Here is a 15097-nt window from a genome sequence, read left to right as displayed (position 1 = left end):
CTTGCTGAAAAAGAAAGTTTACGTCTCCAAAACTTCTGTGACTTTATTTTCCTAAGTTTTTGTCTTTGACACTAATATAACAGAGTGAGTATCAAAGGCAGCTGGGTGGTAAACTTTTATGTACATTCCCTCCTAGTCTTCTATTTGGTTATGATTACACAAATGCTAAGAAGTCCTTGAAATTGGAGTTTGACCCATAATAATAAGAGTTGAATGTAGATTTTAGGCCTTGATTACTTGCCCTACTCAAGTGGATGGTGATATTGCCAATGCAAAATTACAGAGGGCCAACGAAGTCATAATTTTTCCTTTAGATGTCATTTCATGACGTCCTTTTACATTAGTTGTATCAAATATACATTCACACATATATTTAATGGAGGCTTTATTTAAAATAATTTATATATCTTTTATGTATGTAAAGTATATGTAGGTTAGATCTGATTGCTGTTGTGTATGGAATTTATTTTGGGGGTGATGAAAATGTTCTAAAATTAGATTGTGATGATGGTTGCAGTGGCTATACTGAAACCTACAGGATTATACATTTGAATGGGTGAATTTCATGGTTTTTGAAATTTACATATTTTAAAATAATATTTTTCTTTCTATAATATAGAAAAGGAGTCTGATACAGAAATTGAAAGAGTTAAAATTCTGGCTCCAGTACTTCCTAATGTGTGACCTTAAGCATGCCCTCTTCTATGAAAATAATGGTACCTACTTCAAAGGGGTTGTGATGAAGATTAAAATAAGGTGATAGGACTTTAGCCTGGCGTATTGTGAATCTTCAACAAGTATTATAAAGTTGACTATAACTTTATATTTTTCTAAATATAATAATATATAAATGAAATATAAAAATAACTATATAACAATTAAGTTGACTTTATAAAAACTTGGTTTGTACTTTGTGATTTTACAGAATGCTTTCTCATGCATTTTTATTTGTTCACCAATCTCTGTTGAAAACCAACTGCTTTTCACTAACAGTGCCAAGTGAGTCTTCTGTGAGATAAATGAAACATAGCTCCTTGTTTTCTCTGTGGGGTCACCAGCCTGGAAGGGAGGATACAAAGGCATGGAAACAAAATTTCATAAAGGTACTTGCAGTGCCTTGGTTCTCAACCTCTTTGGAAGAGCAACACGTGATGGATACGATTGATATATGTGTGCGTTTGTGTAATGTAATCCCTTGTTTTGATATAGTTATTAGGGCAGCTGCAGCAGAGTGGAAATAGCTTGTTGATTATTCATAATTTCTGGGATACTAGAATGCCTATATTTGCATGGTTGTTAGGAAACCTGGTTTAAGCATGTGACTAAGATTACATTCTAATCCTAGCTCTACCATTTAGTTGTGAATACATGGATAAGTTTCTTAACCTCTTCATGGCTCACACTTTCCTATCAATATGGAGGAGAGGGGATGTCTTATAATAATCTGCCTCACAGGATCGCTATGAGCATTAGAGGAGAAAGCATTTAAAGAACTTAGTATAAGGATTGTGATACCTAGTAAACACTCTGGTTTACTATGTGCCAGGTCTTCATATGTGTTAATAACTCTATCAACATAATAACTTTGTGAGGTCTCTAAATGTACAAATAAAGAAACAGGCTCAGAGAAATTAAGGAATATGTCAAAAATTACACAGCTAATAAATAGTGGACATGGAGTTTAAATCCAGGCACTCTGACTCCAGAGTTGGTACTGTCTGTCATCTACTCTTCCCATTACTTAAAACATTACTATCCCAGAAATAGGAACAAAGTGACTTGGGGTTATCTAGTGAATATCACTTTGATACCATTAGATAAACAGAGCAGTTCCCCGGAGTTCCAAGACCATGTGTACATGTGTGTTCACAGCACACATTCACAGCGTTAGAGGGGTTCAGGAAGGGCATTGATTTACACTGAAAGCTGATACAGTAAGTCCCCTACATACAAATGAGTTCCATTCTCAGAGCACATTCGTTAAGTCCAATTTGTTCGTTAAGTACAGCAAAGTTAGCCTAGGTACCCAACTAAAACAATCAGCTTATAAAGTACTGTACTGTAATAGGTTTATAATACTTTTCACACAAATAATACATAAAAGACAAACACAAAAAATAAACATTTTTAATCTTACAGTACAGTACCTTGAAAAGTACAGTGGTACAGTACAACAGCCAGCATACAGGGGCTGGCATCGAGTGAACAGGCAAGAAGAGTTACTGACTGGAGGAGGGAGAAGAGGTGGGAGATGGTAGAGCTGAAGGATCGTCAGCGATAGGAGACAGGGCAAGCTGCAATTTCACTCAGCCCTTACGTTGACGGCACAGGTTCTGGTTCCTTGCTGGATTCAATTCTATCTAACCTCTTGATTCAATTCTATCTAACCTCTTGAAAAAAGATCCAGTGATGTCTGGGTAGTAGCTCTTTTTTTCTTGTCATAGATGACACAGTAGCACTGGATTGCATTCTGAACGGCTGTTGCAACCTTCGTGTACCATTCTACGTTCGGGTCCTGTGCCTCAAAACTAACAGTGCCTCCTCAAATAAAGAAAATCCCCTTGCCATTTCCTGTGTCGTGAATCTCTTCGGTTCTTCAGTTACTTCTTCCTCTTGTCTCTCTTCATCCTTTCTCTGGGCCTCCAATTCCATCAGGTCTTCATTAGTAAACTCCTTGTGTTTCACAGCAAGGAATTCAAACAAGTTGTCCTCTTACAGATCTAGTTTGAAATACAGATACTGTACTACTGTAGTCTATACAGTACCTTTCAGTAAAGTACACAAAGGCACAACCACTTGTGGAGGATGCACACACGTGACAGTGTACACAACACACGTGAACTAACTTACGTGATTGGACATGCAAATGCACGTTCACATCTTTGAAAGCTGGCAGCTTGAAGGTTCATATGTAGGGGACTTACTGTATAGACTTCTAGTATCAAATTCATCTCCTAACTATGACATTTCACAAATTCTCCAGCAAATCTGGGCTGTGAATATGACTTTCCATTCATTTTGCTCCCTATTTTTTCCCTTCCCATTGAATTTTCTGTTAACCTTCTCCAGAAGGGTTTGAACCGTATGGAGCTATGAGACGGTTCACATTTAAAATGTAGGTGAACCTAAAGCCTCTAGCTTTCCTGTATTTCTCCTGATATGGATCTGGTGAATTTTTCTTTGCTCCTAAACTCTTATTAAATGAATACTCCGCTCATCTTTCCAAAACTAAAAGCAAATTGGTTCACTGTTTTATCAGATTCTTATTGTCCCAAAACTAAGCATTTCTTTTTACAGTGGTGAAAGTATGATTACGTAACTTTCCCATGGTCCAGGACTAGGAAGTGGAAGGCTGGAATCCAAGCTGTAGGCCTACCGGGAAGTGATGATTATGTTAGAGAGATCACCGACGTGAGATACTCATGATTCTAAAGTGTCGTTTAATCTAACTTAGGTGAGCTTTGGCAAGTTACTCATTTACAAAGTTCATCTGGTCAAGAAATATTTATTGAGTGGGTATTTTAGGTGGGCAGACACTGTTTTAGGTGTCGGGAACAAGATCTCTCATTAACTTATATTCTAGAGGGGGAGAAAGCTTATAAACAATAAGATAGTTTAAATATTGATAAGTACTGTAAATAACTAAATAAAGCAAGGTAGTGTGAGAATAAATCCCTTGGAGGAGGCAACATTAAGTGGAATGGGTAAGGAAGGCCAAGCAAGGTAGGACCCAAATGACAAGAAGGAACCACAGAGCTGACTTTTTAGTCATCATATCGATCAGATTTTTTTTCAGACTGTGATCCACAGTAACATATATTTTATTTAACAACCGAATATAGATGTGCACGTACACACACACTAACATGCATATATAACTGAAACAAAAGTTTCATGAAATATAACTTACCTTTATAACATATGAAGAAATTATTCTTTTTCTATACTATTTTTTTTTTTTGGCTGCACCACGTGGCTTGTTGGATCTTAGTTCCCTGACCAGGGATTAGAACCTGGGCCCACGGCATTGAAAGCGCTGAGTCCTAACCACTGGACCACCAGGGAATTCCCTCTGTACTATTTTATTTCACTTTTTAAAATGCTGTTTGCAACTCGTTTTTTTTCTTGTCGACTAATGAGTCACAACCTGCCGTATGAAAACCACAAATCTGTGGTTTTCAAACTTCAGTGTACCTCAGAAGCACCTGTTGAGCTTGTTCAAACACTAATTGCTGACCCCTACCCCCAGTTTCTAAGTTCTTACATCTGGGAGCACCCAGTAATTTGCATTTCTAGGTGACGCTGATACTTCTGATTCAGGGCCGACCTTCTGAAAACTGCTGATCTGGATGGTATTAAACTCATGGGAGCAGGTGAGGTAGAGAAGTGTGTGTAGACAGCAGCAAGAAGGGAACCCAGCACATGCCTAGCATAAGAGCATCCTAGCATAAGAACACTCTGAGGAGATTGTAGAATTAAGTAGTTTAAGAGAATGTGTTTCAAGAAAGGTTCTGTCACTGAACCTCAGTGGTCAACTGTGGAATGATTCCGAGAGGTTGGAGACAGAATAGTAACCGTTGAACTTAGCAACATGGGGTTGCTGAGGAAGAACAGAAAGAGGATACTTGGTAAAATAACCAACAGAGTTATTGTTCAGGTTGTTGTGAGAATTCAGTGTTACAGCCAATGCAGACATGCCTCCTTTTATTGTGATTCTCTTGATTGCCCTTCACAAATGATTGTGTCTCTTACTAATTGGTTTGTGGCAGCCCTGCATTGTCAGATGATAGTTAGCATTTTTTAGCAATAAAGTGTTTTTTAATTAAAGTATGTACATTGCTTTTTAGACATAATGCTGTTGCTTACTTTGTAGATTGCGGTGTAGTGTAAACATAACTTTTATATGCATTGGGAAACCAAAAGATTGGTGTGACTCACTTTATTGCGGTGATCTGGAACTGAACACGCGACGTCTCCCACGTATACCCGTATAGACAGGGTGTTACATAACAGGCATTTATATTATAGATCACTCATCTTGCATAGTTGAACATATGACATTCTAGTGTCTAATTTCCATGAGAAGTCTTACAACCATCTTAATAATGAAAATTTCTTGAACTTTAATTAAGAATTATGAAACAGTTAAAAATTAAGAAACAATATCCACCTAAATGCTTAGCTGTTGACCAAACTACTATTGTCAGACCTGCAGGATTTGTCAAAGGGAGGTATCAGTGGTGCAGAACTTTTTGCTTTATGGTATAGTCTTTAATACCTAAATTTAAAGCTTGATTGCCCTGTCAGAGGTTTAAGATCATTGAGTGCATGAAATGATCACTCAGTTCACTATCACATGGTGACTTTCTAATCTTTGTTTCTGGCCTTAAACTCACTCTGATATCCTGACCCAAATTTTCAGTTGGCTGTTGGAAAGATGCCATATCTTTATTATCGTTCTTTCTACAATGGATCAACAAATGTAGATGAATCTTCTTTCCCAATCTCTTCTCATATTTGTAGTTTCCTTTGTATTTTTATTACCACAATTTTAGTAACTATATGGTAGTAGTTACTAAATTCTCCATAAATTCTCCCCAGATCTTTAAGTGCATTCTCAGAAGAGGCTTTGAAAGGAGATATCTCTTCTGCTGATTTCAGCTTCATGTCGCATTATTTGGAAAACCTTGCCCGACTCCTTCTTCTAATACTTATTCCTGTATTTTTCTTTCATTGTATTAACAAAATGTAATTATTTATATATTTATTAGATTAATCTGTCTCCCCCACCAAATCTCTAAGTTCCATGAGGCTAGTTACCCTCTGTTTTGGCCTGGCACATTATAGAAATTCAGTATTTGGGGCAAGTTAATGAAAGAAGGTATGTGACTCACATAGTTACATGGGGGTGCACTGAAAACCCGGGTGTGCTCCTGGTGCCTTGGAGGTACCCTTTCTCCTGAACTGTACCATCGCATTTTCAGAGCATTCTGTCCAGAGCAGCTTGACATCTCTTTCTCAATATGCCACCCATTACTTTATCAAAAAGTTTCGATCCCCAGGGGGATTTGCCACAGTCTCCAGAAAGTCTTGCTTTGTTCACCTTCGATCCCAGAAGTTAAATGCTTTTATATCACTTGAGTGATTCTAACCTGTTGGCGTTTACTCTTTCAATTATGGTTTTAAACTGCAGGGAGCAGAAGGTTTGGAATGACTTACTGTAACATAAGAGAGTGAAGCAATGAGAATCATACAATAGACATGTCTCTTTTTTTTTTTTTTTGCGGTACGCGGGCCTCTCACTGTTGTGGCCTCTCCCGCTGAGGAGCACAGGCTCCGGACGCGCAGGCTTAGCGGCCAAGGTTCACGGGCCCAGCTGCTCCGCGGCATGTGGGATCTTCCCGGACCGGGGCACGAACCCGTGTCCCCTGCATCGGCAGGCAGACTCTCAACCACTGCGCCACCAGGGAAGCCCAGACATGTCTCTTAATGTCTATTAAATCCTCGGAATTCAGAATATAATTGACTTATTTGACACCTGGCTTTTTAGTGCTGTAACAGAGATGTGAATGGAACCTCATGCGGACGGTCTCTTAAAGCCCTTTTTTTATCCTTTAATTCCAGAATAGAATACTCTCCTGAGGTATTTTGTTTTTCCACCTTTTTTTTTTCCTCAATAAGGATCTGGTTTAATTATGACAGTGATACATCTTTATGGCATTTTGCTCAGATTCCTCCCTCCCCCCAATTATATGTCATAATATAATATTTGGTATAAGAAATATATTTGGGTTATGAAGCATAATAAAATTAGCCCATGAACCACACCATGCAAATAAAAATTAGATTACAGATACCTTGCATCTTTGTGTTTTACTTTAATTCTTTTTGTTTTTATTTCAGTTGTTTTTAAGGATAAGATACTAGCTAAGACCTTCTGAAATGTGATTTATTAGCAAATCGCTCAGAGTCACACTATGTGTAAGTTTAGAGCTTTTTAAAAAACAGCAACTTTATTGAGATATAATCCACATTACCATACATCTACTTAAAGTGTCCAATTCAGTAGCTTGTCGTATATTTAGAGTTGTTGAACCATCACCAATATCAGCAACCCCCCAAACCCTGCTCATTGGACGTCACTCTTCTTTACCATATTTATTCAAAAATCCCTTACATTCATGTATAAAATACACAAACACATATTTTAATTTTTTAAAAAGACTTCATAAATAATCTTCCTGTGTTCCCATGGAGTGGTCTGGGGAACCTGTCCCAAACCTCTCTTCCTCTTACAAAAAATGCCCCCAAAACTGCATTTAAATTTGGAAGAAGACAAAGCTGCCTGCTAGTCCCACTGTCCTCAAGAATCTAGCAGTGCAGTAAGATCACCTCTTCTTCCCAGCTCAAAAAACAAACAAAAAAACAAAACCAGAAAGAGAAAAACAATATTATTCACAGATAATACAGTTGTCAATCTCAAAAATTCAAAACCTAAAATAATCTTTTAGCAAGAGTAAGTCAGGCTATATATTAATTGCGCATATGAAAAAAATCTTCTAATCAGTATTATCTACTTAGGAAATGTGATAGAAATTTCCTAATAGAAATAACAGAGAAACTTTTTAAAAACCCAGTAATAATACAATTAGAAATGCAAATCATGGCAGTGACCCATAACTTTTGAGTCATTTACTGTTTGGCAATGTGATAAAAGCTATAAACCTACCCTCAAGAAATATGTATGCAGATACACAGAAACATTGTCACCCACAACCCCTCCCCGCCCCCACCCCTGCACACACAATTTTAAATAGGCATCATTTTGCCTATTTAGTGCAAGTCCTGAAGCCCATTTAAGGTAATTCGAATCTAAATCCTAAGAGTGTATAGGCATTTTTTTTAAATATGAGAATTTCATTGAACACTGATTTGGAAATGAAATGCTAGGCAATTTTGGAAAAGAAACATATTGAGAGGAGGGGGACACATACTTCCCTAGTATCTGAATATATTCTAAACTGGTGTTTTTCAAACTCGATCTGGAACTTTTAGAAATGAGTGGGAGAATTTTGACCTGTCTGAAACAGTTTTTCTCAACCTTGATTACTGACATTTTAACCTTTAATTCTTTGCTGTGGGGGACTGACCCTTGCCTTGTAGGATGTTTAACAGCATCCTTGATCTCTACTCACTAGACGCTAGTAGCCTCTTCCTCCCATCCCAGTTGTGACAACCAAAAATGCTTCACACATTGCCAAGTGTCCCCTGGTCTAAATGGATGGGATATTCTACTGTTATTTATTAGTTGAGGTGCCAAGGGCACTGCATTGTATGGGATAATCTTGTACAGTAAAGAATTCTCCTGCTCAGAGTACCAGTAGCACTTCAGATTAGAAATATTCTTTAAAACTACAGTAATTAAATCAGTTTAGTATTTGCATTTGAAATAATCCTGAAATAGACCCAGGTGTCTCTAAGATTTTAAAAAATATACTCTTGGTACAGGGAAAGGGTTTCCATATTATTATAATAACACTGTAAAAGAAAATAGTAAGCTGGCTTATATAAAAATTAAAATATATACACCCATATTTTTGTATACATATATATTCAGAGGACAATAGAACAACAATAGAAATAGAAAATAATAGAAACAATAGAACAACAATAGAAATAGAAAATAATAGAAACAATAGAACAACAATAGAAAAACAATAGAAAAACAAGCAAATATCAGCCATTGTGTAATAGATTTGAGCAACAAGTACAAAAAGTGTTCAGCCTTACTAACAATGAGTGATATGAAAATTAATAAAAAATCAGATTTTTTATCCCATCAAATTACTTAAGATTTTAAAAATTACTGTTGCTCATTGTTGGAGAGGTTGTAGAAAAAAGGAGTTCTTTTATACTGTTGATAGGAATTTGAATTCATGTTATCTCTTTCTAGAGACTCATTTGGCGGCACATATAAAAAATTTAAATGTGCATATTCTTTGAATAATCTAACTTCCAGTGATATATCTTAAGGAATTTGTTGCCCATGTGAATGTGTGTCTGTGTGTACATATACCTACAAAGAAGTTTGCTGCTGCATTTTTCACTAGTAGCAATTAGATCAGTACATGTTATATGAAATTAATACATACTATAAAATCTCTAAGCATTTCTAGCCATTTGACCTGGAACAAGTTGCATATCTTTCCCTTAGTTTCCTCATTCGTAAGATGGGGATGATAATAGTACTCCTTTCCCTGGGTGCTTGTGAGAGACTGGAAGAAATGATGTATATAACATGCTTATATGGGAAGTGACACATACATAGGAGGTACTCCAGAATGTTAGCTGCTACCTTTTATTATTATCAATACAACATTCTTCAGTGTTTGCCAAATATTGCCATTACAGAATGAAATTCTGGCATAAGTATATATTAAAAATTTTATCCAGAAGTTTTTATAATTTTTTTTAATTTTAGAAATCAGTGTTTTGAAGTTTAACATTATTATGTCGGAACATTACTTTATTAACACTGTCTACTACCGACGGTTCCTTGATCACTGTTGACCATTGTGACATGTTATACTTTCACTTTCAATGGAGGTCATTAGAAGAGAAAGATATTTTGGAGTACTTCATTTTTCTTTGATACTTTTTGTCATCTTATTCTTTATTTTCCCTGGACCAAAGGTGGAATTATCATAGAAGGATTTATTTCTGATTTTGTAATTTTTCCTTCCCATGGAATTTCAATGTGGTAAGGTTGGCATTTTACTTTCATTTCATTCCTCACAGTGTGGGAAGAATACACAGGAGAAATTTTTGAGAAAAATTCATGGTCCAAAATGAATGAATATAACAAAACAGAAACAGACTCACAGATATAGAGAACAAACTAGTGGTTCCCAGTGGGGAGAGGAAAGATAAGGGTAGGGGATTAAGAGGTACAAACTAATAGATATAAAATAAATAAGCTGTTACAAGGATATACTGTACAGCACAGGGAATATAGCTAGTATTTTTATTAACTTTAAGTAGAGTATAATCTATAAGAATATTGAATCACTATGTTGTACACCTGAAACTAATAGAATATTGTAAATCAACTATACTTCAATAAATTTTTTTTAAAATTCATGGTCAAATAGAATTTAAAAACTAAAAATACAACTTTTATTTATTTATTTTTAAAATAAATTTATTTATTTATTTTTGGCTGCATTGGGTCTTTCGTTGCTGCGTGCGGACTTTCTCTAGTTGCGGCGACCAGGGGCTACTCTTCCTTGAGGTGCGCGAGCTTCTCATTGCGGAGGCTTTTCTTGTTGCGGAGCATGGGCTCTAGGCACGTGGGCTTCAGTAGTTGTCACACGTGGGCTCAGTAGTTGTGGCTCTCGAGCTCTAGAGTGCAGGCTCAGTAGTTGTGGTGCACAGGCTTAGTTGCTCCGCGGCATGTGGGATCTTCCTGGACCAGGGATCGAATCCGTGTCCTCTGCATTGGCAGGCAGATTCTTAACCAGTGCGCCACCAGGGAAGTCCCTAAAAATACAGTTTTAAAGGTTACTTTGTTTAATATGAGTGCTAGTTTGCTGAACAATCCTACAAAGTTTATGACATAATTTAATCTCATGCTTTGTAGTATTTAAATATTTTAAAAATCAACAAAATCAACATTTGTTGATTCACAAGGGTTATAATCTTTGTAGCAGTAATGTTCAATATTCATATAACTGTCAATATATTTTTCTACTTAACCTTTTAAAAAATTCAATAATTTTAATACAAAAATCAGCTTTTATCCTTATCTTTATTTGTGGTATTTTACTCTTGTAATAGTAAACAAATATTTATACTTTGGTAAGCTGATAAAATTTCAACATGTCAAGCATATAAAGAAATTTTTCATTCCAACTTACATCAAGAATGCTAACCTAGCATTTCTATTCTAGTGAATAGCCTTGTTTGAATCACTGCCATTAATACATAGTTTTTTATTGTTAATCCATGTTGCCCCAGGATTATTGATCTATCACTGGTTCAGAGGTACCTGAATGATACCCAAGTGTCTCTCAGATCTTTGGCCTTCTGGAAGCAAAGCCAAATCGCAGATTTCAGTCAAATTCTAAGGCCAAAGCTGAACTTCATAGAATCCCTAGTATTTTTTCATCGAAAAAAGTCCAGAAGCATGCAGGTCAAACTGCTTCGAGAGGGGAGTTTTGAGAAGAAGCTTCTACTATTTATTTGATCCACTTGAATTTTGTATAACAAAATATGTTTATTTGGAAGAAAAAAAGCATTTTTGTCTTACAGCTCAATAATAAGAAAACAAGCAACCCAATTTTTTAAAATGGGCAAAACTTGAAATGACATTTCACCAAAGAAGATATATAAAAATGGCTAATAAGCACTCGGAAAGGTGCTCAGCATCATTAATTTATTAGGGAAATGCAAGTTAAGCCACTACACATCCACCAGAAGGATTTTAGTTAAAAAAACAGACATACAGCTAGAACCCTCATACACTGCTGGTGGAAATGTAAATTGATACAGCCACTTTGGAAGATGGTTTGACACTTTCTTAAAAAGTTGAACATAAGTTTACCATAGAACCCAGCAATTCTACTTCCAGGTATACACCTAAGAGAAATGAAAACCTATGTCCACGCAAAGACTCCTACATGAATGTTCACAGCAACATCATTCATAGAAGCCAAGAACTGCAAATAGCCAGATGTCCGTCAACTGGTGAATGGAGAAACAAAATGTTGTATATCCATACCGTGGAATATACTCTTCAATAATAAAAAGGAGCAAAATACTGATACATGCTCATTATCCTAAGTAAAGGAAGCCTGATGCAGAAGACTACATACTATATGATTACATTTCTATAATAAACAAATTTTTAGGACAGAAAGCAGGCCAGTGGTTGCCTAGAGTTTGAGTTGTGTTTGGGCTTGAAGGAAGTTTTTAGTAGAATGTTCTGAAACTGGATTGTGGTGATGGTTGCACAGCTCTATAAGTTTACTAAAAACATTGAATTGTGTGCTTGAGTGAATTTTATGTTGTGTAAATTATACTAAATAAAGCTGTTAAAATTATTTCAAAGTTAAGCATCATCTTACACTAAAGAACCACATCTGTAAAGGATAGTTAAAACTTATTAATTATAAAAAGGTCTCTGTTAAAGGAAGAGGGCAAACAAATAGCAAATTACTATAAAGAAGGGAGCAGAGGTGTCTTAATCAATGGGTTCCTTGATGGTGATGGCATTTAAGAACCATCAAGTTCAACTGGTCTAACTAATTTTACAGTCCAGAATCCTAAGACCCAGAGCAATTAATTTGCCCCGCGTCACAGAATTAGTTATTGTTGAGGTCAGTACTGGAATCTAGGTCTTATTTCCGGGCCACATTTAGGCTCTCCCTTCAGTGCCTTCCTATGTGCACCATGCTAATTTTTAAAATTATTTATTTATTTGTTATTCTTATTTTGGCTGTGCTGGGTCTTCATTGCTGTGCGCAGGCTTTCTCTAGCTGCGGCGAGCAGCGGCTACTCTTTGCTGTGGTGTGTGGGCTTCTCATTGCGGTGGCTTCTCTTGTTGCAGAGCACAGGCTTTAGGCACGTGGGCTTCAGTAGTTGTGGCTCGTGGGTTCTAGAGCGCGGCCTCAGTAGTTGTGGCGCATGGGCTTAGTTGCTCTGCGGCATGTGGCATCTTCCTGGACCAAGGCTCGAACCCACGTCCCCTGCATTGGTAGGCAGATTCTTAACCGCTATGCCACCAGGGAAGTCCCCATGCTAATTTTTAACATGAAGTATACTCATGATTAATGAAGATTTGTTGAGCAACTAGTCATTCTTTCTGTTTAAAAAAATTTTTTTGTTTGTTTCCTTGTGGGCTCTGTAGTTGATCTCTACCTGGCCTATAGATGTCACTACAGTCAACAGCAGTTATTACCAAGGATTTAAAGAATGTTAAGAATACTCACCTCATAAGCAAACAGCGTTCATTAGTGGCTTCTAGTGGTCTTTCCATGTTCATTTTACTACTAAATATATGAATGTATTTGCTCTCTTCTTTTTTTTTTGACACTGCAAAGTAGGATGGGAAAGATTAAGACATAAAAGCTAAAATTTAATTTTTGTTTTCTATAAATTATTTTTCTCATTTCCTATAATTAATTATCCTTTTCTGGACCCTTCTCTTTATAATTAAGTAAAATAAGTAGAATTCTTATTCTAGCCCCATAATTGGAGACTGGTGAATACTGCTTTCTATTTCAGTTGATTTTTTATTCTGAAAACTTCTGAAGCTTCAGTCCTTGAAATAATTTGGATGCATTTATGGGAACTATAATTAAAGAAATGTATTGTTTTAAGATCTCTTGAAAACCATTTAAATTATGTTCAGGTGTTCTTGACCTTATATTACCCATCCATTTATTTAATCAGTGATCAGATAGATGACTTCTTATTCCACATTTTACAAAGAAAGGTCAGAAGATACTGTAGTGATTGATAGAAAGGTAATCCTGAAGCAATTGTGGTTGGTTATATGATTATATTAAGGTCTGCTGGAGTTGGGGTGGGACAGGCGATGCAGTGTAGCATTTTAAGTGAAGTTGAAGAAACCTCAACCATTTCTCTAGTGATTTCTCTGAAGCTTCTGGGTTTTTTTTTTCCCCCATAATTTTTTTTTTTTCCTCAGAAAGCTAACTTGAAGACTTGACTGCTTAAATAGGATCTTTACTGCACGCTTAGAATGTTACTGAGACACAAATGAATCTCGCTAGGGGATATGAGTGTTCAATGTGGTTCACCAGTTTCTTTGTTATAAAAATGATTCGGTGCTGTGAGCAATAGGAGAAAGTTGATGACCGACTCTTCCCTTCACTTCAGAAAGGCTAAATCGACTGCTGTTTCCTTTTAATCTGCATTAGAAAGATGCAACTAATGTGAAGAACTATTTCTCAGCAGGAAAACCGGGTCATTAAAATGATATTAATTGAAGCTGGCCACAAAATAAATGGTTGCGTTTATATTGCCTCCTGCTCTGGAATAGAGCTATCATCCTGATGCGAACAGGGTAACCGAGTGCCACAGTCGACAGCGTGAAGCATCCGAGGGTCAGATGTTGGAAACCCGGGATTCTGCTTCTCCCGGCAGACTTTCCTAGGCAGCTCACCTGCTTGACAGATGTGACTGTTAGCTTGAGGGGTAGCTGGAAATTAGCTTAATTGATTGCTTCTCGTGATAGAAATAGACTGACAACTTGCCCTGAAGGAGAATAAAATCTGAGAGGGAAAAGAAAATAGGCCCAAGGTCGACAGAAGAGAGAGCACAGAGTCCGTGGTGAGGATTTGAGCTGCTTCCAGCATTGAATGTTTATCAGGAATGCAGATACCCTGAAGGGAACACGGGTGCAACAATGGTCCAAGGGGGTTTCCCAGGTAAGAGATCTGTGCCTCTGTGATCTGGGGTTCTTTTGGAATGCAGTCTTCAGCCGTTTTGGTGTTGATGCAGAATGTTGTTTTAAAGGTTTGAACAACAGTAAGCTAAGGCATTTATCTTCAGTCAGAGAGTGAGGGTATATATGCATGTGCAAAGCAATTGTATATTAGAAACAAACCTTTAAAAATTTCATTTCATGTGTGTTGTAACTGGAATCGTCCCTATAATGTTTTTGAAAAGTGGAACAATTTATCAGACTGTCAGGAATATACTAGTAGTTTCAGTGCCAAAATTCTTAACACTGTGTTCATGCAGTATCCTCTCAGAATTGTAACTGAGAACTAGACCTTGTGGACATTTATTATTGTTGTTGTTATTTGTGACTTCACCATAATCAAAGGGGATGCTTTACATTAGAACAAGGTTATTCTGATTAATTTTTAAAAAGCTGATCATTCAGCATTTTGTTATAGATAAAAGCAAAATATCATTAAGAAATCCCAGCAGTAAACAAAAGCCTGCTTTTTCTTAATTGTAAGCTAGCACCTTAAATAAGTATTATTTGCTAATTGTGATTGAGGTCCCATTCATCGAAACGTACAAATTCAAATTCATAGGGGTGGGGGCTTAGCACTTGGAAGTATTA

The 15097-nt window shown here is 36.6% G+C and overlaps 1 protein-coding gene across 9 annotated transcripts in view; it reads left to right on the top strand.

Moving 5' to 3' along the window:
- PATJ (PATJ crumbs cell polarity complex component) overlaps positions 1–15097 on the top strand; it is a 358003-nt gene that overhangs the window by 159513 nt on the left and 183393 nt on the right. The window contains exon 28 of one of the 9 annotated variants that reach the window (XM_082834083.1): positions 620–3067. The exons of the other annotated variants lie outside the window; for them this stretch is intronic. Within the exon in view, the coding sequence (XP_082690209.1) occupies positions 620–684 (65 nt within the window). The 3' untranslated portion in view covers positions 685–3067. Of the gene's footprint in view, positions 1–619; positions 3068–15097 lie in introns of those variants that run through there. 9 annotated transcript variants of the gene reach the window in all.

Source organism: Leucopleurus acutus (genome assembly GCF_964270905.1).
Source record: "Leucopleurus acutus genome assembly, chromosome: 2".
NCBI classification, from domain to species: domain Eukaryota; kingdom Metazoa; phylum Chordata; class Mammalia; order Artiodactyla; family Delphinidae; genus Leucopleurus; species Leucopleurus acutus.
Note: the sequence above shows the minus strand (reverse complement) of the source record. Positions and strands in the feature narration are given on the sequence as shown.